The sequence below is a fragment of the Nomascus leucogenys genome, chromosome X (assembly GCF_006542625.1).
Source record: "Nomascus leucogenys isolate Asia chromosome X, Asia_NLE_v1, whole genome shotgun sequence".
NCBI lineage: Eukaryota > Metazoa > Chordata > Mammalia > Primates > Hylobatidae > Nomascus > Nomascus leucogenys.
This window is the reverse complement of record NC_044406.1, coordinates 94,791,153-94,816,422: the sequence shown is the minus strand read 5'-3', so window position 1 is coordinate 94,816,422 and position 25,270 is coordinate 94,791,153. Positions and strand designations below refer to the sequence as shown.

Here is a 25,270-nt window from a genome sequence, read left to right as displayed (position 1 = left end):
TGGCACCCATTGAAGTACTCTGCCTTGCCAGAGCTTCTCTGTTGAATTGCCAAGGGTGAGATGGTGAGAGAGTGTCTTTAAAAAGTGGCCAAAGCTGCAGGCTCCCCAACATTAGCGTACCTACCTGGGGAAAGGTACTTTTCGTTGTTATGCTCTGTCTTTGGACATTGGACAGTTTATCCCAATGTAATACAGAATCACCTCACCTGTCCTTCTGTCCTGTCCACCACCCTGACCGGGAAATAAGAAGAGGCCCCTGAGCTTCCACAGGAAATGGTACAAACGCTGTGTACTAAATCTCATGTGCCCTGCTTATGGGAGGGCTCTTGGCCCTTATTCAGAATCTCTTTACTCTTCCTTTACACATTAATTCTAACATACTAGAATATTATTCCTGAAGATATGTACAGGTGAGAAGTTGGACTGCCTAGCAAGGCATCTTGAAGCAATGAGACATACCTATTAAAAAGGGTAAAATAATTCAAAGGAGGCCCAAGGATTCTACAGGCTGTACCCCTTGGTATGGGGCTCTTGCATAATCATCCCCCACAAAAACTGACATTCACAATGACGAGCCTGATTCATCTGCAAAGTTTAAAATAACCTAGTGTCTGCTACTTAGTAAAGCAGGAAAATGTGGTGTGCGTTTTAGAAAGCTTTTGATTCTCAGGGTCAAAGTGAGGAAAATTTTGATGCTTCAGTTGTCAGGAAAGGTCACCTGAAAGGTCCCATGGAGACTCTCACTCTTGCAAAGTTCTGCAAAGTAAGGAGTCCCTGTGTGCCAACTTGGGCATTTGTCTCATTGGCCATTTGCTGACACGGTTGTGTATTAGGCCTCTTCTCTATCTCCTTGCGGTCCAGATGATAGCCCAGCTAAAGCCAAGAGAGGCAGGCAGGAGTGTGGAGAGACAGGAGCTGCTGTCTATGGGAATAGTAACTGAAGACCACCAGCTCATGTGTAGCCCTGAAACTGAATACTGAGGGAGCCCTCGAGGTGAGGGCCAGGGCATTTGGGCCAAATACAACAAATTAAGGAGAACTTCAGTAGGTTTTGGACTGTCCTCCTTTCCCTTCTTAGAGTACAATGCATGGCTGAGAGAGGGCTCTGAGAACTGCAGTCCAGAAGCCTATTGAATTTTCCTTCACTCAGCTTTTCTCAGATCCATTTGTCTGAGGAAATGTTGCAAGGGGGTACCTAACACACCTCTGAACCCAGTGGGACAGTAGCAGTTTGGGAATTGCTGCTTGACATGTAGTCATTGCCCACATAATGGGTTAGGAGGGCACTAGGGAGCTTGGAGGGGGCACTCTTGGCCCTGAAAGCTGCTATGAGGGAGGACAAGCAGCCCCTGCCCCTAAAACACAGCTCTTGGTATGCTGGCTTGAAGTAGGGGCTGAGACAAGGAACCAGGGCTTAGGAATGGAGCTCATGTGCCCCTGTAGCAGCGGAGCACCCATCCCTTCCCCACACCAACCCTTGGCAGGCACAGCTCACGCACTAATCTCCTGTCTGTTTCAGCACACTGCCGCTGGTGCCGAGGGTGGAGGCCAGTCCCTGGTCTCACCTGGCTCCTGCCTAGAGGACTTTCGGGCCACTCCTTTCATCGAGTGCAGTGGTGCCCGAGGCACCTGCCACTACTTTGCAAACAAGTACAGTTTCTGGTTGACCACAGTGGAGGAGAGGCAGCAGTTTGGGGAGTTGCCTGTGTCTGAAACGCTGAAAGCTGGGCAGCTCCACAGTCGAGTCAGTCGCTGCCAGGTGTGTATGAAAAGCCTGTAGGGTGGCACCTGCCACTCTGCCCCTTGCCCTCCCCTGCCCCTCACAACAGTCACCTCACAAACCTGAATGGTCTGAAGAAGGAAGGCCTGAGCCCCTTTGCCTATCTGTCAAGTTGTACATTGGAGTCTCATTTGGGCTAGACTACCAGACACTCGTCACCCCAGCCCTTGGGTCCACAGAGATGAGCCCACCCTGCTGAGATCTGCTGTCCCGTTTCTGTCAAGCTGGTGCTACTGTTTGATTTGGATGATTGTGTGACTATTCACGGCTACCTCAGAAAGATTTGATGGGCCACCGCTGTCTTAGACTGCTAGCTTTCTCCTCACTGTCTTGATCGGAAAGCTCTTCCTAATCGCTCATCAGTCATTTCTTCATGTACAGAGGTCAGCACACATTATTTGGCTTAAACCAGAACCCAGTGTTTCCACACTTAAATTCTCTAACTGAACATTCATGGATGGCTCAAGTCTGCACAGGGCAAGTCCTCACTCTTCAAGGAGGCCCACTGTGTCTAGGGCAGGCAAGAGAATTGAAATGAGGAGCCACCCAGTAGCCCAGGGTGAGCTTTAGCTCTCTCTAGAATGAGCAAGACTGGGCCCCATATGGCTTAGGGAGGCTTGAAGGCCAGCAGCTGGGTTGGGGGTGGTGGTCATTAATGGCATATGGTCCTAGACAAACCATCTCCTCCTTGCCGGCTCCCCCTCCAGCCAGAGACAGAGGACGTGGCCTAGTTCAAAGTAAAGCAGAGGATGCAACAAATGTGGCCAAGCCTATCAAAGGAAATGAGAATGACAGCCTTTTTTCCTGGGCCAGGAGTAGAGGGGTGGGTGCATAAGGATGTGTGAGTTTTGCTTTTGACTCCAGGAACAAAAAGGTAAATCCCACATCCCAATTTCTCGGAAGTCCCTGTTTATTCCAAATGCCATCCAGATGTGTGCAATGTGGCAAACTGAAGCCACAGTGTTGGTTTCCTTGTATTCTGAATATGTTAAAGACTTTCTGTTAAATGGTTATCCAATTGCTCTTTCACAGGTAGCCTATTAAACTATTTTAATATGTTTTTTTAAACCTCATAAAAATCTAGCACACTCTTCTCTTGAGCAGTTAGCAGACCTAAAGCAAGCCTGAATCGGCTATGCAGTACATTGTATTCTGTTTGGGGGAATTTGTTTTAGCCATTTTCTTTAATTACCAGTTTTCCAGAACACTCTTAGCTGTGTTGACATGAGGCAATTCCTTCCAGGTGATTCTGTTTCCTTAAGTATTATATAAACTGTGCCAATACAGACAAAGCATAATCAGTATAATCTGAATTACTGTTATCTTCACCTCCTGAGTAATAAGCATGGTGTCAGTTTTGTACATAGCAAATAAAATAAATGAAATCTGATCATGTTACTCTTTTGATGTTCTTTTATGAAAACTTTTCTAATGTCCATCTCACTGCAATTTATGAGTCCCTCTCAGAGCCTGAGAGGTTTCTGTTACTGCCAAGTTGAACTCTATAACAAAACACTGAGGCAGGAAAAAATTAGAAGATGATCAAAGCCAAAGGGCTGAAACAGTCCTCTAACAGTCAACAAACCCATAAGCTGCTTCAAGATAAGGCCATGCCTGCTTTTATCCCTGTCACACGCTAGAGTTCAACATATCAAAGCATGATGTAGGTTGATAAAAATAATAAATTTTTTGAATAAAAAAAGAGTTCAAGAAAGGCATTTTCATACTTCTGTGGCCTTAGGATCATTTGTAGATAAAACAAAAGTAGAGAATGTTAAAGTCATTAAAATCAAATCCAAGCTGTGTGAGTGTGTGTGTGTGTGTGTGTGTGTGTGCATATATTTATACATGTATAAAATACATCCTCTGAGAGGATAAACAAGAAATTAATACCATTAGGAATTTCCAAGGGAGGGAACTGACCTATCAGAGAGAGACAAGTCACTGAATATCATTTTACATCTTTTGAATTTTGAACCATTGGAATATACTGGGGAAAAAAGAAAAACATGGAATCTAAGGAAACAAGCAGATTGGTTTGGTGCTAGCTTCCACTTGCTGGCCTTCCTAGGGACTTGATTAAGGATGGGGGTGAAATGCAGGCAAGTTAAGGGAGCAAGGAAAGGAAAATGGGAAGGTATTGCTGGGGCTTGAGGTTCATCCTCACGGGAAAGTGGTTAGCAAAGCTAATTTGATGAATACGTGCTTTAAAACCTATTATGTTGCTAGTCCTCAAATGGTTTGGAATTGTATATGATGCACAGATTAAATGTGTAATTCACCACGTGAATAATTCTAAATATGGCTGTCAACCAAGTAGCGTATACTTCAAACACAATTTATTTTTAATTTATCAAACAAAAATCAACAATTTAAGTCACTGATTGGCAAGCTACAGCCTGCAGGCCAAACCCAGCCCTCCACCTGTTTTTGTAAATAAAGTTTTCTTGGATTACAGCCACGCTCATTTACATGCATATTGTCTATTGCTGCTTTTGCATGTCAACAGCAGAGTTGAGTAGATGTGACAGAGGCCGCGTGGCCTGCAAAGCCCAAAATATTTACCGTCTGGCCCTTTACAGAAAAAGTTTGCTGACCCCTGATCTAAGTGATCATGATTTAAGGACAGGGTGATATCTGACAAAAGTATCAGTAAGAATGGGGACAGTGACCCATCAAATAGTAAGACTCCCGCAAATAGAAGGGAGATCAAGAAGTGTATATTTGACATCGTTTCTCTGACAAACGTTTTGATATAAATTATAATTACTTCAACTACACAATCAAATAATTTAACAAGAACCTTTTCCTCCCTGATTCAGTCACTTTATTATTTGAGCAAGAGAACAGATTGCTGCTTAGTATTTAGTCCAAAAGAGGTCACATCTGAAAGGGTGAAGAACAGCTTGACTATCTCTTATCTGCTGGTGCTTGAAGCAAGCTGAGAGTTGCTGCCTGTCTTCCAGATATCCATTTCCTCATTGCAGCAGCTGAAGACTTGCTGTAGCCATATAAGACAAGCTGGGAAGCAATGAACTCCTCCTCATCTCTCTGCTCCTAGGATCCACGATTGTTCTATTTCTTTCTGGGGAAGGGTTACCGTCATTTGTTTTGTTTTGTTTTTCTGAGAAACAGTGATTGGCTCAGTCATGATTGCTATTGAGTTTGTATGCTATTGGCATATCAGGCACTTGCTGACTAGAAAAGTTTTATGTAAAAAGTTCATGTTTTTATGGTGCCAGATGGAAGACAGACCTTCAAGTTGAGTTCCCAGGATTCTACACACTCAGAATCTCAAAATCTTCCTCCAGATCAAACTCCTCCAGTTGCTCAGTAGAGTCAATGAATTCTATCAGAATACGGAAATGAGAAAGAAGAAAAGCTTGACACTTGGGTTGAAGTGGTCAATCAATACTTTACTCAGTAGTTAAGACTAAGCATTTTTAATTGCTTTACTAAAGAAAGACTTGTGTGGAGGAGACTTACAATTAGAACTACTGCCAAGTATTAGAAATTACCTATAAAGACTCAAAATAGCCAGACTTGTTACATAAACCTAACGACGGTGATGTGGCCAAGGCTCTGAGAGCCCTTCAAGATACCTTTGAATTATCAATGGCCTCAATTTGCTATTCTGAACCAGACCATGAAAAAGCAATCCTAGTCATCTTGATTTTGCATAGGACTTTTGCAATGAGCTCATTTTCTTCTTTTCTCATTCTTTGAAATTGGTAAGTATCAAGTCATCGGAAGATTAAAATAACCAGAAGCGCCATTTTTTTATTACTCCAGCTGAGTAGAAATTTTACTGTCCACAGAAAGCATGGGCCACAATTCCTTCTTTCTCATAAAACAATTGCTATACGTGGGTCTGCTAGCTGAGAGCCATTGAACAACAGCTTACCTGCCCCAGTGGTTGTCACTTCTGGCTTGGCTGGAGGTACAAAGGGAGGCCAGTGTGATGGATGTTTCTGAACTAATTCAAACATCCTTAAATTCTCCTTTAGAATTTCCTGGGGAGATAACAAAACAGTTTTAAATACTTCAGAGTCACAATATTTCTAATTGGCAATCTTTGACCCCAAACCCTGAGACAGTGGTCTGCTGGTTGCCAGGTGAAAACAGGGGCCTAGAAAATACATGCATCCTCTACTTGAACCATCTGAAGACCCAGCCATCTTCAATTCTAGATACTGTTTGGCCAGGAAGGAAGGACACTGCGGGGGAGTATCTGATGAAGGCCAGCACTCACTGCCTATTCTCCATCATGAGGCATAATTCCTGTGCCAGATGCATGGGTCCAGCTCACTTTAGGGGTGACATGTTCCTGAAGCATTGGCTCCAAAGAAATGTCAGTTAGTCAAATTAAATCTGCCCCAAGAGACTATTGCTACATATTGGCATGGTTTCAGAGGCAGTCCAACATGTATGGTATATATCCTAATTTACATGGCATAGTCTTAGCTGGGCACGGTGGCTCACACCTGTAATCCTAGCACTTTGGGAGGCCGAGGTGGGCAGATCACCTGTGGTCAGGAGTTCAAGACCAGCCTGGCCAATGTGGTGAAACCCTGTCTCTACTACAAATACAAAAATTAGCTGGGCATGGTGGTGGGCGTCTGTAATCCCAGCTACTCGGGAGGCTGAGGGAGGAGAATTGCTTGAACCTGGAGCCGGAGGATGCAGTGCACCCAGATCCCGCCACTGCACTCCAGCCTGGGTGACGGAGCAAGACTTTGTCTCAAAAAATAATAAAATAAAATAAAATAAAATAAAAGGCATAGTCTTATCAGAAAATTCTCATTCCACCTTTAAATGTGACATAAATACAGTTTTGCTGCATTCTAAAATGTTAAGTATTGCCTTTAGAAAATAATTCTCTATTAATGAGATAAAACATTGGGTTTCATCACTAAAAATATCACTCCCTTGACATGCTAAGCATATTTCAAACCAAAATTTTTGTTCAGTTCCCCCGAAGTTATGCACAATTCCCCACACCTGATAGTTTCTTTGTTGCCTTAGTTTCTTTCTCTTGCAGTAAAGTCGTATCAGAGTAGGATTTTTTTTACTATGAAAAACAACCTTGAAAAGGAATAAAATTGAGTAACTTCATTTTTCAGACTAAGAAAAACATACAGCTTTACCTTCTGAACAAGGCTACACCAGTTATCAAAGTCTTTTTCTTCTTTGCAGAAAAATCCCTTGGGGGAAAGCAAAAGAACACGACTTAGAATTACCCTTGGTATTGCACAATGGAGCTGTTGGCCCAGAATTAGGATGTGGGCCAGTCTCTGTGGATGTGACTTCTCAGCAATAAAGGAGGAAGACTGCCTGGGCTCTTCTCTCTCACAACTCATTGCCTTACTCAGACATACACATCACTCTCTCAGTCTTGCTCTCATTCTCACCCTTGCTCTCTGTCCCTTTCCCTCTTTCCTCATGCTGCGAGATATTTTAACTTGAAGATCATCTTCAAAGTGTAGGGTTAATTCCATTACTTTCAGTGTACAAATATACACATCTCCAAAGAACATTCAATTAAGCCAACAAACAACAGCCAAATAGTACTTTTAGCTAGAGGCAATACTTAAGAAGATGGCATTGACCTTCAGGAAATTATCTATCAGAATAGAGAGAACCATCAGTCTGTGCTTTCTCAACCTCAAAGCCATCCCAGAGTAGTGAAAGAATGGTTCACGGCCGGGCGCGGTGGCTCACGCTTGTAATCCCAGCACTTTGGGAGGCTGAGGCGGGCGGATCACGAGGTCAGGAGATCGAGACCACGGTGAAACCCCGTCTCTACTAAAAATACAAAAAAATTAGCCGGGCGTGGTGGCAGGCGCCTGTAGTCCCAGCTACTCGGAGAGGCTGAGGCAGGAGAATGGCGTGAACTCGGGAGGCGGAGCTTGCAGTGAGCCGAGATTGCGCCACTGCACTCCAGCCTGGGCAACAGAGCGAGACTCCGTCTCAAAAAAAAAAAAAAAAAGAATGGTTCACAAGAGGAGGCCTTGCAGCTCCTGGTCACTGGTATACTGACAATTGGATTAAACTGGAGGAGAGGATGCAGACAGGCCTCAGAACCACTGGGTACTTCACAGGCAGATGCCCCTTCAGTGTGTGTAGACACCAACCATACTTCTGGGAGAAAATCCTGCAGCTTCCTACATTGTGTGCACCCAGGGCATCTTGCTCCCTTATCTCTCCCTAGTGATATCCCATCTTCCTCCCTGTGCCTGGGTAGCAATAATTTGAGGGCAAGAAGGAAACGGGGGAAGATGATAGTAACTAACATTTATAGAATGCTTACAATGTGCCAGGCCCAGTGCTAAGTGCCTTACATGCATCGTACCTCATACAACCCCATAAGGAAGGAACTATTGTTTTCCTCATTTTAGAGATGAGAAGACCGAGGCTCAGAAAGATTAAGTGACTCCTCCTAAGTGCGTGGTTAGTGATATAGTTTGGCTGTGTCCTCACCCAAATCTCATCTTGAATTGTAATAATCCCCACGTGTCAAGGGTGGGACCAGGTAGAGATAACTGAATCATGGGGGTGGTTTCCCCAATACCGTCCTTGTGGTAGTGAATAAGTCTTATGAGATCTGATGGTTTTATACATGAGAGTTCCCCTGCATAAGCTCTCTTGCCTGCCACCACGTAAGACATCCCTTTGCTCTTCCTTCATCTTCCACTATGATTAGGAGTCCTCTCCAGCCATGTGGAACTGTGAGTTAACTAAACATCTTTCCTTTATAAATTATCCAGCCTCGGGTATGTCTTTATTAGCAGTGGGAGAACAGACTAATACAGTTAGTAAGTGGCAGAGCCAAGATTCCAACTGGAGCAGTTTGGCTCCAGGGTCCATTCCTTCCCCACTACACTCTACTGCCTCTAATGGGGATTGTGAGCAAACATACTCTTGCCTCCCTACCTAGCAATCTGGATAACTCCCAGGGAACCAATCTGTACACATCGTTATCTCGTGGCCCACCCAACCTACGAATACCCACCAATGCAACTGAAGGATCCAGGTTCAGGATGTTCATTCGCTGTGGAGACTGCAGGCAATGGAAAGTCTGGTCATTAACCGTTCCATTCTCTTCAGTGTCGACAAAGGTCTGGGTTGTGTGAGGGTCCAAGAAGATGAGCTCATCACCTGTTTTGAAGGAGATATGCTTAACCTTCAAAGGACTACCAGTCCAGGCCCCACTGCTGTCATTGGGAGGAGGCACTCTGGTTCTCTTAACCCCTCCCTTGGTGACAATGAGAATGGAATGACAGAAAGCCTGAAGCCAGGGTGAGCATGCTTAAAGGAAGCCACTTGTGCCCAAATCTTATCATTCAATGAGAAGATGTGCCCTAGCATTTACATCTCCTCAAAGTCCAAGTCCGAAAATGGAAAGTGACAGGTTTGAGAAAATGTGGGAATGAGAGACCACAGATGGCATGGCAGGCTCTGTGAGCAGCAGTAGCAAAGAGGCGGTAGGTGGAGTCACCAGGTCGCGGGCCCAGGTACCATTAGGGAGCTTTCTGCCTCTTTTGACATTGGAAAGCATCTCAGGCTAGACTGCTGGTTCTCAGCCCCACGCTTAGAAAGCACCTCTGGTAAGGGAGGAGGTCCTGACCTTCAAAAGAAATGCTGACTTTTTATGCAATGGGAATGCTGACTCTTTATGGATGAGAAACCAGTGAGCTGACTTCTGGTCCTGATTAGCTAGCAAGTTAGTACTTATTAGTTAGCAAGTTAGTAAGTTCCTGTCAAAAAGCACTGCCTTTGTCACATTAACATCAGTACAGATACAGCTCACTGGGAAAATTCACTTTGAGATGACTGACCTTGACACAAGAGATATAAGCTATGCTTCATTAAATTGAAAAAGTCTAGGCCCAAAATAACATGGGAGGAGTTTAGGATAATAAAATTTCTGCTTTGACCTGATATTCAAAGGGCTGAGAGTCCCTCTAATGTTCATCAGCCACAGGCTAAGGAGGCAAAAGTGCCTAAGAGGTACCCCAGCCTCACTGTCCAGGCCTAAGGGCCATCTGGTTCTCTGTGTGCTCAGCTACATCAGGCGAGCAAGGAGAGATCTATCTGCTGCCAAAGACTAGGGTAGGGAGGGATGCCCCAAAGACTCCCTCTGGTATCCAGGATTGTGTTGGGCACATCTACATGTTTCTGTTGGCAAAGAATATGTTTATTTCTGAAGTCTCATGAAAAGTTTAACATTTTTCTATCATAAGCCAAGGACAAACCACTTAATTCACTCTGTCTTAATTTTCTTGTTTTTAAACTAGGGTCATTGGGCCTGTTCTAGTTGCCTCATGGTATATTACAAGGACCAGAAGATTTCACCTCTGTGAAATGCTTAAAACACAATACAAATAGAAAGTGGCCAGAGAAATATTTTACTGCAAATCAACAGTATTTTCCTACAAATGTATGTAAGAGTATATAGAAATCAATCCCCCCCATATGACTTGCTTTATGAAAGTCAAGGTAGATATTTTTCCCCTAGACCACAGGTGGGCAAGATCAGTGATACTGAAAAAGCCTCAGATTACACTAAAGAGCAACCAAGATGGCTAGAAGAAAGCCTACCTAAGACCACAGAAAGGTCTGAGGGAAAGGAAGTTGTAGGCAAGAAAACAGAAAGCCAAAACAGGGTTAGAACTGAGTCATCTAATGGGATGTTTGGAGTTAAGGTGTTGGGAATAATAACATCTTCTCTGACTCTGACCAGGACCTTTTCCCATGGGTGGTGTGTGTGTGTGCGTGTGTGTGTGTGCGTGTGTGGATGTGCATGGAGTGGAGCTTTACAAGCTGCATCATTTTTTTTTTTTTTTTGAGACAGGGTCTCCCTCTGTGTGATGGTTAATACTGAGTGGCAACTTGACTGGATTGAAGGATGCAAAGTATTGATCCCAGGTGTGTCTGCAAGGGTGTTGCCAAAGAAGATTAACATTTGAGTCAGTGGGCTGGGAAAGGCAGAACTGTCCTTAATCTGGGTGGGCACAATCTAACCAGCTGCCAGGGTGGCAGGCAGAAAAATGTGAAAAAGAGAGACAGCCCTAGCCTCCCAGCCTACATCTTTCTCCCATGCTGGATGCTTCCTGCCCTCAAACACTGGACTCCAAGTTCTTCAGTTTTAGAACTCAGACTGGCTGTCCTTGTGCCTCAGCCTGCAAATGGCAAATGGCCTATTGTGGGACCTTGTGATCATGTGAGTTAATACTTAATAAACTCATATATATATATATATATATATATATATATATATATATATATTCCATTAGTTCTGTCCCTCTAGAGAATCCTGACTGATACAGATTTTGGTACCAGGAGTTGTTCTAGAGGAACAGAATATTAAGGATGGAGTTCTTTCATTGGTTTTGGGGTTTCTAGAGTTGGCTATTTAATATGATTAGACCCAAAAATGCTAAGGACTGTACTTCTAATAGTATAGGGAACACTGATAGTCCTTGGTGTGAACTGTTTAGAGAGTTATGCAAAATAATGCATTTGGCACACCTGAATCATTGCTCGTGAGAGGCAAGGAGTTCAGTGACTATACATAATACAATTGACCATACGTGGAAAACCAAGGAACATAATGAAGCTGTTTGGTTGCTCCTAAGTTAAGTGGACAAAGTGATGAAAGAAAATGATGAACTCAGGGATTCTAGCTCCAGGCTTCAGAAGCAGATATTGAACCTAAAATCTGCTAAGATTGCCCTAAGTGAGAGTCTTATCACCTGTAGAGAAGAGCTGAAATTGTGGAAAAACAGACACAAGCTCTTATCATGAGAGTGACTGGCCTCCAACAAAAGGTGCATGCACAGCCTCGCCAGGTGTCTACTGTTAAAGTGAGGGCATTGATTGGAAAAGAATGGGACCCTGCAACTTGGAATGGGAACGTGTGGGAGGACCCTGATGAAGCTGGGGACACTGAGGTTGTAAACTCTGATGAACTTTCTTTGCTGGAAGAAACAGCTTCCCCATCTCCAGTAGTGGCAACATCCCCTCCCCAGCCCATGCTGTCATCAGCCTTTTCACCTTTGACTGAGGAGATAAACCCTGTGCTGCCTGAAGCAACAGTGATGGCCTCCTCTGAGGCAGTTGCCAGGCAAGATAATGTTGATTCTCCTCAGGAGCCACCCCCAATACCCCTGTTTGCTTCCAGACTTTAACTAAAGTCCTGGTGGGCTCCTGGAGGTGAGGTTGAGAGTGTGACCCATGAGGAGGTGCACTATACTCGAAAAGAACTGCTTGAGTTTTCTAATTTACATACAGAAACCTGGAGAACAGGCATGGGCATGGATATTAAGGGTGTGCGATAATGGTGGAACGAACACAGACTTGGATCAGGCTGAATTTATTGATTTGGGCCCACTCTGTTAGAGATTCTGCATTTAATGTTGCAGCTCAGAGAGTTAAAAAAGGTTCTAATAGCTTATTTGCTTGGTTAGCTGAAATATGGATTAAAAGATGGCCCACTGTGAATGAGATGGAAATGCCTGATCTCCCTTGGTTTTATGTAGTGGAAGGGATCCAAAGGCTTAGGGAGATTGGGATGGTGGAGTGGATTAGTCACTTCAGACCTACTCATCCCAGCTGGGAGGGTGCAGAAGATATACCCTTGACCAATGCCTTGCAAAATAGATTTGTGAGGGCAGAACATGCATCTTCGAAGAGTACTGTAATTGCTCTTCTCTGTATGTCAGATCTAACAGTGGGAACTGCGTCACTCAACTACAAAATTTAAATATAATGGGAATAATTGGATCCTGAGGTGGCAGGGGCCAAGTGGCAGCACTCAACCATCAAAGGCAAGGTGGGCGTAGCTACTGTAATGGACAGCAGAGGCAAAGCAATAGTCTGACTATTGCTTTCAGACTACTGCAATCAGAATAGTCTGACTCGTGGAGAGCTCTGGCTTTGGCTAATTAATCATGGTGTTCCTAGAAGTGAAATTGATAGGAAGCCTACTGCATTCCTACTTAATTCATATAAGCAGAAAACTTCTAGGTCGAAGACTAATCTGAATTACAGAAACAGAGAATCACAGCCCATCAATCAATTTCCAGACTTGAGCCAGTTTACAGACCCAGAACGCCTTGAATGAAGGGGAGGCCGGGTCCCCTTGAGGAAGGACCTCACTATATTACTGACAATTTATGCAGTGAATTGCTCTCCCATCCTTCCCCAAGGAGACCTCCAGCCTTTTAGCAGGGTAACTGTGCATTGGGGGAAGGGAAATGATCGGACATTTCAGGGCCTACTGGACACTGGCTCTGAGCTGACACTGATTCCAGGGAACCCAAAATATCATTGTGGTCCTCCAGTTAAAGTAGGGGCTTATGGAGGTCAGGTAATTAATGGAGTTTTAGCTCAGGTGCAACTTACAATGGGCCCAGTGGGTCCCCAGACTCATCCCGTGGTCATTTCCCCAGTGCCAGAATGCATAATTGGCATAGACATACTTAGCAGCTGGTAGAACCCCTACATTGGCTCCCTGACTGGTAGGGTGAGGACTATTACAGTGAGAAAGGCCAAATGGAAGCCATTAGAGCTTCCTCTACCTAGGAAAATAGTAAATAAAAAACAATATTGCATCCCTGGAGGGATTGCAGAGATTAGTGCCACCATCAAGGACCTGAAAGACCCAGAGGTGGTGATTCCCACCACATCCCAGGTCAACTCTTCCATTTGGCCTGTGCAGAAGACAGATGGATCTTGGAGAATGACAGTGGATTATTGTAAGCTTAACCAAGTGGTGACTCCAATTGCAGCTGCTGTACCAGATGTGGCTTCATTGCTCGAGCAAATTAACACATCTCCTGGTACCTGGTATGCAGCTATTGACTTGGCAAATGCCTTTTTGTCCATTCCTGTCCATGAGGCCCACCAGAAGCAATTTGCCTTCAGCTGGCAAGGCTAGCAATAGATCTTTACTGTCCTACCTCAGGGGTATATGAACTCTCCACCTTTGTGTCATAATCTTATTTGGAGAGACCTTGATCGCTTTTCACTTCCACACTGGTCCATTACATTGATGACATTGTGCTGACTGGATCCAGTGAGCAAAAAGTAGCAAACACACTGGACTTATTGGTAAGAGAGATAATATACTTTGCGAAGTCTCTGGAACAGGACAACTATTTAGAAAATGGCAATTTGCATCTCTTCCCTCCCTTCAGACATTCTGCCAATCTGGACCACTCAACCTCAAACAGTAAGGGTGTGAGTCAGAAAAGGGGAGTCAGAGGGACTTAAAGCCCTCAAGTGAAGTTTGCACAAAGGACTTATAAAAGTTAACAGGCAAATGGGCACTATGTGAACCTCTGTCTTGGGGTATTAAAGAACTGAGGATTGCCCACATCTTTTTAATGAGTAGTCAAACTTCACAGAAGCTACCCTGACCCGGTGGCCTCAAGAAACAGGAGGGCTACACCATCTTGGAGAAATTCTCTGTAGGTAACTTGGGATATGGAGGCCAGGGCACCCAGGAATCACATACACTATTCACTGAGATTCCTCCAAAGTTATTTTCTAATCTGTTTCAAAGTTGTCCTCAAACACTGTTGTGGACTGAATGTTTGTGTCTCCCTAAAATTCATATGTTGAAATCCTAACCCCCAATATGATGGTATTAGGAAGTGGGGTCTTTGGGAGGTGATTTAGTCATGAGGGTGGAGCCCCTATGAATGGATTAGTGCCCTCATAAAAGAGACTCCAGAGAGCTCCTTTGCCTCTTCTGCCATTTGAGGACACAGCAAGAAAACAGCCATCTATGAACCTGGAAGTGGGCTGTCACCAGACACCAAATCTGCCAGTGCCTGGATCTTGGACCTCCAGCCTCCAGAACAGTGAGACATACATTTCTGTTGTTTATAAAGCCACCTAGTCTATACTATTCTGTTATAGCTGCCTGAAGGGACTAAGTCAAGCATGAACAACTGGAAATCTATTTTTTGCAACATTTTATTTGAACCCAAATGCTTAGGAACAGAGGGCATCTGATTTTGCAGAACTCCAAATACTAGGTTTTATACTTAGAAAAATAAAAGCCTTTACAGGCTCCACATTTTCCATTTAGCTGTAATTCTTGGGCTCAACCAATAGATGGCAGCATTAGAGAGAGCAGAGGCAGCTGTGCAATCCCCACGCCCCGCTCCACAACCCCAGCCTAAACAGAGGAAGAAGGGGCTGGCAAAGGAAAGAGGTATTGGGGTAAAGCAAGGTGCAGCCACCTTTCAGTGACTGTCCTATATGCCTGGCTCTTTGCTGAACACTTTACTGTAAGATGACAACAGGGCGAGTCAGGCATTAGCCCTATTTTACATAAGAGGAAGCTGAGACTGAATATTGCTATCTTTTTCCTGAAGTCACACAGCTAGCAAGTGGGGAATTGGCATGCAAAGCCACGTGTCTGTTCCCATCCCACCTCACCTCCCTGAATGTCCAAGAGGAGATGTGTTGGGGAGGATGACTAAGGCCATCTCCGCCCTGTCCTTTGCAAGTGCCTTCATGCTATTCCCTTGTAACTCCTGTAGCTCTCCTTTGTCTGTCAACCAATCTGACCTCATAACTTTCTTGAGGCCAAGTCTCAGACCACTCCACCCCTGCAACAGGTGTCCTGTACCAAATTTTCCTGGCCACATCACTCTCTAATTCATGCTCTTCAACACTAACCAGGTGTTTAGACCCTGGGTATGCAAAGTGTGGTCTGTGGACCCGCAGCATCATCGGCACCACCTAGTTAGAAATGCAGAAACTCAGGCCGCACCCAAGACCTACTGAACCTGCACTCCAATAGGCTCTCAAGGTGATTCATGTGCATGCTAAAGCTTCAGAAGCACTAAGCTAGCTTACCTTGTGTACCAAGGACCTCAAATGTCTCTGGTCACAACTAGTGAGTAAAGAGACTGGGTTTCCAGAGGCGCCTTCCTATGCAGGGAATGTTGGGCTGCTTGCTCGGGTCCACATTAACAGGTTAGTGGTTTTAAGGCTTAGCCCCCATTCTCGGGAAAGGGATACTTCTGTCTTTGCCTCCTCCAATTCCCATCCTGTCACAGCTCTGAACAATGAGCCAGCAGGCCCTAATAAGACAGATATTGGCAAAGCCAAGGAATTGAAATGCCACCACCCTGGGCCCCACAGGCAGGAGAGAGACATGCTGGAGCAATGCTATGACCTTGGGGCTATCCAGTGGGAAAGCAATGGAACCATCCTATCAAGAAGCAAGGAAGTAAAGGCATTGAAATTGGACCTGCTTTCCATCAGGCACACAGAAATATCACTCTCCATCAGTTAGGCTGGAGACAGAAGGAGCTGACCAGAGGCCGCGGCATTCCTGGGCTAGATGGGAACCCACTAACTGGAATTGCCTGGTCTCCCATGCAAACCTTGTCCCCATGCCCTCCCCTAGCCCACAATGACTTACTTGTGATTCCTCCTTTCTTACCTAAGAATCCTATGAAATAATACGCGTTATTTGGTTTTCCTCCTAATGCCCCTAAAGACTGTGGCATCTTAAAACACTCCTGGAGAGAAAGAGAATGCAAGATTCTCAACTCACTTGTGGACTGCTGCTCACGGATCTCTGTGCTGGGATGGCGGTGTGATGGGCAGGCAGCAATGGGCTCAGGGAAAGAAGTGACTTACTTTGAATGCATCAACATAGACAGGATTGATTTGGTTTATGCCCAGGCGAAGGGGCACAATGAGCAGCAGGGGTTTCCAGGCTGAGCAGTAGGCAGAGGTGCCCTTACTCTGGTTTGAAGCAGTCAAAGAATCGGGAGGCCTGTCACCAGCTGTGTCAGCACTCAAGGGAAGGACACAGCACATTTTTTCTAGAAATGGAAGAACAGAACATTGGATAAGTAAGGAGTCTTCAGCCCTAGAAGATACTCCAATATCAAAACTAAGGGGAACCTCACATGCCCCCCACCCTGCCTAGAAGGCCCCCTCCTCTGCCACCAGGGCTCAGCTGACTCCCCGCCTGCACGAAGCCCAGGCCATTCCTCTAGGGCTCATGCTCTTCATTCTGGCCACTGGGTACTTGTTTAGCTCCCAATAGGGATTCTGGGCTCATTGGAAGAATCTCATTTCTCAAGTCTGCCAGGGCCTTTGAGACAGGGACTGTATCTTTAGGTTGCTCTCACTCCTCAGTGCAGAAATCACATGCCTGGACAAGGGTGAGCCTCCATGAAAGATCTACTGGTGGTTTTATTATATATACTTTGTATTTTCTGCAGGGAAGGAGTGTGGTACCTCACTGAGGAGGAGCAAGGCCCCTCTAATGGTGTTCTCCCTCTCAGAAAGCTGAAAAGAAAGAGAATCAGAGCCCTGTGCTCCCCTAAGCTCCCCTGCCCTGGTGGGGAAGACCAGAGAGACCCTCTTGAGCCCCAGAATTCTGAATGGTGAGGGAGGAACTCATCACCCATCAGCTGGGAAGTTAAACAGGCTGGTAACTCACTGATATCTTCAATGACCACTGTGTTATCCATTGAAACATAAACAGCCAAGGAATTCCATTCGTCAAATAAAGCAAGTTTTCTGCAAAGCAATGTATAATGAAGTCACAATTTGGGAAGATGGAAATATCAGCAGAAAACAGTACAATTTATGCCCAGTGTTCCTAAAGTCACCAAACACTGAGCCACAGAAAAGCTGGTGTTCAGGTCAGCTCTGGCTTCTTTGCCAGAGCTCCGGGATGCTCCATGTCTAGAGACCTTGAGAATGCCACAGAGTCACTGTATCTGAACCTCAAAAAGAAGTTTCTGCTTTACAACCTGGAGAAGTCTACTTCACAAAATGATGGGACACCTACTGGGGAAAAAAGAAAAGTTACCCATGCATCTGCTCTCAAAATCCCAAGAGACTTTGTTTTCTTAAATAAAAGACATTCTGACTTACTGAATTTTTATTTTACAAAAGGGAAACTGCAAAAAAACTTTTTAAAAGGAAGCTGTCCGTAAAAAATAGATATTTGTTTGGGATCATAGATAATATGGAGAATATGTTCCAGGTAAACCCAGAGATAGAGACAGTGGGTGGAGGGGAGAGAGAGAGAGAGAGAGATCACTTCTACTGTTCCCCAACTGCCCTGAGAATGCCTCTCAAGTGACATAGGCTGCAGATTGACTCGGGTGCCAAGCTTTACTGGTCAGCAGCTGAAGAGAGCCACCATGCTGAACTGCAGGACTTTATGGTATATTAGAAAGAAAACCCCTTTAAAAGAGAGATGATCTGAGGTCTATGTAAAGTACCCTGCCTATTTCTCCCTTTCCTTCTTCTTCCCTTGCCAGTTAAGTGAGGCCAAGTTTAACCTGGCTACTTCTGGGGTGTGTGGGTAAAGCCCAGTCTCACTGGACCAAAGAAAACACATTCTCTCTACCAGGTAGCTCCCAGGAAGAGGTTAACCACCATCACCCTTGTATTTCATTCATTTTAATGTATTATCTTTCCCCAGAATAATAACAATAATATAATAATAATAATAATATGCTGTTTTTAATGCTAATGATCATGATGAATTGGAACCCATTTACATTCTTTAAAAAAATCTACACTAGGCGTGGTGGCTCACGCCTGTAATCCCAGCACTTTGGGAGGTCGAGACGGGCAGATCAGAAGGTCAGAAGTTCGAGACCCGCCTGGCTAACATGGTGAAACTCCATCTCTACTAAAAATACAAAAATTAGCTGGGCGTGGTAGCAGGTACCTGTAATCCCAGCTACTCGGGAGGCTGAGGTAGGAGAATGCTTGACCTTGGGAGGTGGAGGTTGCAGTGAGCCGAGATTGTGCCACTGCACTCCCGCCTGGGCGACAGTGTGAGACTCTGTCTCAAAAAAAAAAAAAAAAACTAGGTTTCCACTTTGTTGTTGGTAACCTTAAAATTTAGAAGAAAGATGCAAATTCTGAGGGATATTATTTTAACACCAACCATTTCAAGCCGGGTTTTGGGCTCAGCACAGCCATTCTAATCTCCTATACTTTCCACACTACGTTCATACAGTGATTCCTGAAATCCTGCCAGATTTTCACTCAGCAGAGTCAGCGATGCCCAAAAGGCACTCTGACTATGGCAAGAGAGCAGCCTCAGAGAGGTTGCATTGTTAGGAAGCAGTAAAGTCAACACAGATTTTCCTTGGGTCCCCAAAAAATCCAGGCCACTCCCCTCACAGACACATTCCCAAAGCATTCTAGTTCACTGAAGACTGGTTAGTAATGGAAACAGCGTCCTGTCTGTACTTTGCATAGAATAGGTCCCCCCATAATGCCCAGGAGCTTAATATTCTACACCAAAGGAGGCCAGAAGGTTTCAATCTTCTGATCCCTAAATATGGCCTCAGATTCTGACTGCCATTTTCATTTATTCATCAAGCACTTATTGAGTACTTATGCATGCCAGGCAGTTCTATGTGCTAGTGTTACAGAGTAAACAAGATAAATACAATCTCTGCCCTCATGGAGTTTCCATCCAGTGATAGGTTGTTAGGAAGGAGAGTGACAACAGGTAAGGTGGTCTGTAGGTGTAAGTACTAATATCACTCACCCTGTTTGCTTTCAAAAAGTTGGTCCTGACCTCTCCACCTTGCCTCTTGCTGTGGGAGGTGAATTCTGGAATTTAACAAGACAACTGGAAAAATACCACACTGGGACACCTTGAGTCTGCTATGAGATGACAAACTGATTCCAAGACTTCCCTGGGGTTTGTCTCCCTGAACAGGTGGTGAGTTCCTTGAGGCAAGGACTGTGTCAAGTTTATTTCTGCACCCCCAGAACTTAGCACAGTAAAGGTACACAGAAAATGCTGAATGAACAGGGTTTTTAAATATTATGTAGTGCATGTGGGAGCCCTGTGGGGGTCCATTTCTTGCTTAGGCTGGCTTAGCCTCTACCACTTAGTATAAAACTTTTGGCTTCAAAGGGACCCTCAGGCCAATGGCTCCCAGGCACATGAGCATCAATCTGTAGCATGAGACACTGAATGAGTCCTAGGATACAGCCACATATACTGCTACCAGTGAATATAACTCTGTTACACCAAGACAGATATCCATGCTTACACATTTCAAAGAGCCATCTGAGCAAAATGGCACAGATATTTGATGGTTTAGTGGGAGGAGTAGCTTAGCGGGATTGCAAGAATACCTCGGTTGATGGGAGGTTTAGTTGTCTAGGGAGGGAAGCATAGGAGACAGCAGAATAAGGCAGATGCCAGACTCTTTTACTTACTTTAACACCTGTGCAACTGTATTTGGTCCAAACCACTCTCCAATTGATTTCCCTTCTCCTACACCCATTTGTGCTGTTTTTATGTGGAAAAAATTAACATGTTAGCAAAAGATCTTCCAATAAGCCACAAAATCCTGATTTTTTGCATAAATAATTAAGCAGATGGACAACTTAATGGAGCCACATATAAGACAAGGGAGGAGAAGGAACAGGAATAGGCACTGCCTTTAAACTATTGATTTATGACCTTACCCATTTGATGGATAGAGTAGCAACAATCTTTTCTATCTAAGAAGCACTGTAAGATGCGTTGGTATTCTTTGGGTTGTTCTTTTTGTTTCTCCCAGCTCCAGTCTTTTTAAGAAAAAAAAATGGGTTAGAAACCTTTTTATAACTGTTTATTACCTCTCTGCACTTTTATTGTAACTACAAAGTTAGAAGAAAAACAAAGGCACCACATCTAGAAGGCAGGAATGATCAAGTTAGAACATTTCTAAGTATCTTTCATTTTGATGACAAAGACATCTGGAAAGTGCTTGCTTTCAAGGACTCAGTGGGTATAAAGTAAAAGCAAAACAAGAAGTTGACCAAGGAACTGACTTAACCCAAGGGCTGGAGCTGGATAAATATTACATAAAAACAATGTCACAAAGGCCTTTCTGGCCAGTTACTCAGTGAATAGGAGGTCACCACAAAGCCCAGCAGTACATCAGTATATAAGCCAGATGCCACAGCATCTCATCTCCACATAGACAGCAATGGCTTTTGCTCTTATATTTTGGCAGCATTGACAAAAGGATCTCACAGGTAAGAAGTGCTATTCTGATATACGATAGTTCACAGGGGAATATACACAGCTCACAACTAAGGAAGCTTAAAAAAATTGCATGCTGTCGTTTTTACACCACCTTTTAAAAAGTCCATACTGAGCTTTGGGAAAACAAATACCTTTGCTGTCAGGTGTTCAAGGTTTCCCTAAGACCAATGCCAAAATAACTACATCTGTACGGGTACCATCTGTGCCTTCAGCACAGCCCCTAAATCCTACAGAGGCCATTCGTAACTTACTGAGGACAACTGCAAAAACTCTATGTAATCACTGCAATCCTCTCAGCTCTAGAAACGCTGTCTAATGGGACAGATTTTTGAGGCTTAGTTTGTGTCCAAGACAAATTTTTCTCCTGAGGTTTCAGAGAGAGCTTGAAATAAAGACTGAACTACACTTGAAGCCAAAAGCCATTATCTCCAGACTCTTCAGTTGTCTTTTGCTTCTAGTGTTTCTAAAACCAAAGTTTTTAACTTTGGATCCAGCACAGCCCTCAGAGGGTGAACCACATCCAACTTCTTTTCATTAGCTACCAAATTGTCCAAGTCTGGGGAAATCCTAATTAGCTGGCTGCTAAATACCACTAAATATTTGCTGATGACAATGGTAAGTGAATACTCCACCTTAATTTTAAAATAGCTGAATAGGAAACAATCCAAAAGACATCTTCACAAAATTACTCTTTTAACTCCTCTTAGCTACAAGATCTATTTCCAACTTCTTCCTGCTACTTGATTTTGTATTGAAACAATTGAGATTGCTGGCTGTGGAGTTTCTTTTTTTTTTTCTAGTTTGCTCCCTACTTCCAGAACTCCTTTCCAAAATAATCATTTTGAAGTGTGTTATAAATGAAAAAAAAATTAAATAGTAAGAATGGATCTACACCAAGAAGCATGTATAAACAAGGGAAATCACTGGACAAGGGGTTGGTATATCTTTATTTTATCCCCAAATCTTTGATTTCTTGCTGTTTTACCCTGGGTAAATCACATCACTTCCCTGAGCCTCGGTTTCCTCATCTGTAAAATGGAAATTATTATACTATCCAGGGGAAGCAGGATATCCCAAACCCTGAAGAGAAGGTAACAAGCCCTGAAACCTCCCTAGGCCCTTCTCCAATCCTCTCTGAAAGCTGTAGCAAAATCTGTGAGTTTGCACAGTGGGAAAAGGAAAATGATGTTTCTATACTTCTAAACCTCAATTAGCAACAGTCAATGAGTTCAGCAGCCCAATCTCATCCAAAGTGTCCTTTCACTCTCTCATCCCCAAGTCCAACTGGACCTTCACCCAAGTGCCTGAACTGGCATCCAGCCAACCCCAGTCTTCAGATGCCCATAGGGAAGTATGTACATGTCTTAAGAAAGCAAGACTCAAGAGTTCCAACAACCAGCCAGGCGCGGTGGCTCATGCCTGTAATCCTAGCACTTTGAGAGGCCGAGGCGGGTGGATCTTCTGAGGTCAGGAGTTCAAGATCGGCCTGGCCAACATGGCAAAACACCATCTCTACTAAAAATACAAAAATCAGCCAGGCGTGGTGGCAGGCACCTGTAATCCCAGCTACTCAGGATGCTGAGGCGGAGAATTGCTTGAACCCGAGGGTCAGAGGTTGCAGTGAGCCGAGATCGACCACTGCACTCCAGCCTGGGAGACAAAGCGAAACTCCGACTCAAAAAAAAAAAAAAAAAAAACAGTTCCAACAACCATTATCAGAAGGCTTTCTTAATTAAATGTCCTCCCAAGGAAACAAATTTAAAGATTCCTTAGTCATCAGCTGGACATCCTTAGTGAACCAAAACCAAAATAGCGCCAGCTCCCTCTATGCACTTCCTTTAGGTCACTTACATCCTTCACCAGGCAGATATCTTAAACGAGGTCAAGAAACAGACTTACCACCACACCCTTCTTCCTGCTCCCTTTGTTATCTTGCATTTCTAAGGACTTACTCAAACAATAGCAAAGATGGAAAGGATAAATGACATACCTCCCTCAATGTTCAGTTCTGTCCCAGGAAAATAACTCCCTGGCTTGGTGACTCACAAGGAAACACTAGCTGTTTCCTTCTTGTGAGGGGCTTTGTTGACTTGTCAGCCCCACCACTTGAGCTTGCAGAGAGCATTTTAAGACCCTCAAGTTTGTTACTGAGTGTTCCCAAGGCTCAGCATCAAGCTAAATCAACAGCAGCAAGTGATACTGCAGAGGTCTCTGAGAAAGTTTATAAAATAAATTTAACTCACCCCTTCCTAAGTGTCTACAGATAAGGGCTTGAGCCAGCATCATCTGTCCACAGCGTAGCATACATCCCCAACCAGCATCTGATGAAGGGCCCGTTCCACCTGTTGGCAAAATGGAAGGGAATGAATATGGGTTCCTCAAATTGCCCTTTCCTGAAACATCAGCATATTTGGGACTCACACAAGACAGGCAAATATATATACTCTGAAAAGCGAGGTGACAGATATACCTACAGATCAAACAAGATTTGGGTATATGGTTGGAACTTGCAAACATAGTGCTGAGTCAACCAAAACATGTTCTACGGCCAAACATAAAACAAGCAAATGAACTAAATGTGTCTCTTATGTTTTCTGCTTGAAGACTTCTAGGTACACATGCAATTTTGGTAGGTGACTGCCATGTATGAATACCAACCCTTAGTCCATTCCATGTCATCATCTGCCAGATCCAAACCTTGCCTTGCATAGCTCACTTGCATGGCCCTGAAATTCTCAAGGAAGCCAGTCTTACTTAGATAAAGAACAAATACTACCAAAGGCAATCATCAAAATGGTCAAAGAGATTTGGAAGGCTCATGACTATTCGGAATACACACTATGAAGATCTGAACAGAAAGAAGGACGTTGTAAAATAGGGGAAAGATCCCTAGATGAGGCATCAGAAGACCAGTCTCTAGTTATCTAATCTAAATCTCATCTATAGGCTGAGCATAATAGTACATACTCTGCCTACTATCAGTGGGTATTGTAAGAACTGAGAGAATATCTGTGAAAGTGTTCTAGAACCCATGGAGGATGATGCAAATACTTGATGTTTTGAGTATGATCATAATTTAAACCCATATTAATAAATTAGAAATGTATCTTTAAAAGGTATAAAATTAGTTAATAAATGAAATAAGACAACAGGTTCCATTTTAAGAACACCTTATGCAAAGAAAATCCCACATATGAGGCCAGGGTGAGCTCAATATCCTTTTCCAAGGGGCCAATGAAATCAGATAACTTGTACGGCAGAGAGGATATTTTGTTTTCATTGTTTTCTTTTCCCAGTGTGGAAGTGGAAAAATATGCTATAAGCATGATCTCAGAAGACTAACTTCAAAGGGGGTCATCAACCTTGTAGGACAAGTGGGTCAAGGTGGTCACCCCTTTCTTTTAGTTGTGGGGACTGAAGGAGAGTTACTACAAGAAGATGGGAAGGAGGGAGCCAATTTATGACCTGGAAGGGGTGCCTTTTGGCCAGATTAATATGGAAAAGATGCAATGAGGCCCACATAAAGAAGGGATCATCTATTGCCAAAATATTGGCAGAGTAAAATTAGAAATATTTTCCAGCCTTGCAAAGAGCTCCTCAGCCAGAGAAAGTTAACAGTTCAGAACCACTGGTTACTAAAGATTGTTCTTTTGTTTGTTACTGACTGAGATATTTCTGGGGAGAGCAATAAAAAAAAAAAAAAGGGCCGGGCGCGGTGGCTCACGCCTATAATCCCAGCACTTTGGGAGGCCGAGGCGGACGGATCACAAGGTCAGGAGATTGAGACCATCCTTGCTAACACGGTGAGACCCTGTCTCTACTAAAAATACAAAAACTTAGCCGGGCATGTTGGCAGGCGCCTGTAGTCCCAGCTACTCGGGAGGCTGAGGCAGGAGAATGGCGTGAACCCAGGAGGCGGAGCTTGCAATGAGCTGAGATGGCGCCACTGCACTCCAGCCTGGTGACAGTGTGAGACTCCGTCTCAAAAAAAAAGAAAGAAAAGAAAAGTCTGTGTGACCTTCATTTTCGGCACTGAACAGAAAGGTTGATTTCATTCTAGTTTCCTCTTAGAAGAGCAGATTTCACCATTTGTAGGCCCTTTTCCTACAGGGCCATGATACTAGGAAGTGGCCACCCTACTTGCAAATGTGTTGTATATCCTTTACGAAGGCAGCATATTCACTTCACCTATTGAGCTGTCCTTTTTTCTAGTTGACAGCTGGTAACAGCCTAGAATTAGTTCCAAGGAAACTACTGTAATTTGTCTCTCAATGGCAAGGTGTTTTCATGTCATAAGGGGGAAAAAAAAACAAATAAATTATTTTCTTTCTTTCAAGACACAATTTTCATTAATAATCACATAGTTCCACAAAGCAGTGGATTGTAATTTAACAGATATTATACAAATTAAAAGATTATGTGATTTT

The 25,270-nt window shown here is 43.9% G+C and overlaps 2 protein-coding genes across 8 annotated transcripts in view; one reads left to right on the top strand and one right to left on the bottom strand.

The window, feature by feature from the left end:
• COL4A6 (collagen type IV alpha 6 chain) overlaps positions 1 to 3,176 on the top strand; it is a 274,981-nt gene extending 271,805 nt beyond the window's left edge. For 3 of the 5 annotated variants that reach the window (XM_003262184.4, XM_003262183.4, XM_012499010.2), the window contains one exon: positions 1,520 to 3,176. In XM_003262184.4, coding sequence (XP_003262232.2) covers positions 1,520 to 1,780 — 261 coding nt within the window. In that variant the 3' untranslated portion in view covers positions 1,781 to 3,176. The remainder of the gene's footprint in view (positions 1 to 1,519) is intronic. The other 2 variants (XM_003262182.4, XM_003262181.4) reach the window with 1 other exon arrangement.
• A 921-nt stretch (positions 3,177 to 4,097) lies between these two features.
• Positions 4,098 to 25,270, bottom strand: part of ATG4A (autophagy related 4A cysteine peptidase) — a 58,600-nt gene continuing 37,427 nt past the window's right edge. For 2 of the 3 annotated variants that reach the window (XM_030806716.1, XM_003262175.2), the window contains 10 exons: positions 23,087 to 23,185; positions 20,279 to 20,380; positions 20,027 to 20,099; positions 17,262 to 17,341; positions 16,448 to 16,635; positions 16,248 to 16,326; positions 8,793 to 8,938; positions 6,928 to 6,984; positions 5,685 to 5,793; positions 4,103 to 5,129 (listed from right to left, as the gene is read on the bottom strand). In XM_030806716.1, coding sequence (XP_030662576.1) covers positions 5,059 to 5,129; positions 5,685 to 5,793; positions 6,928 to 6,984; positions 8,793 to 8,938; positions 16,248 to 16,326; positions 16,448 to 16,635; positions 17,262 to 17,341; positions 20,027 to 20,099; positions 20,279 to 20,380; positions 23,087 to 23,147 — 966 coding nt within the window. In that variant the 5' untranslated portion in view covers positions 23,148 to 23,185 and the 3' untranslated portion in view covers positions 4,103 to 5,058. Of the gene's footprint in view, positions 5,130 to 5,684; positions 5,794 to 6,927; positions 6,985 to 8,792; positions 8,939 to 16,247; positions 16,327 to 16,447; positions 16,636 to 17,261; positions 17,342 to 20,026; positions 20,100 to 20,278; positions 20,381 to 23,086; positions 23,186 to 25,270 lie in introns of all 3 variants that reach the window. The other variant, XM_003262176.2, reaches the window with a different exon arrangement.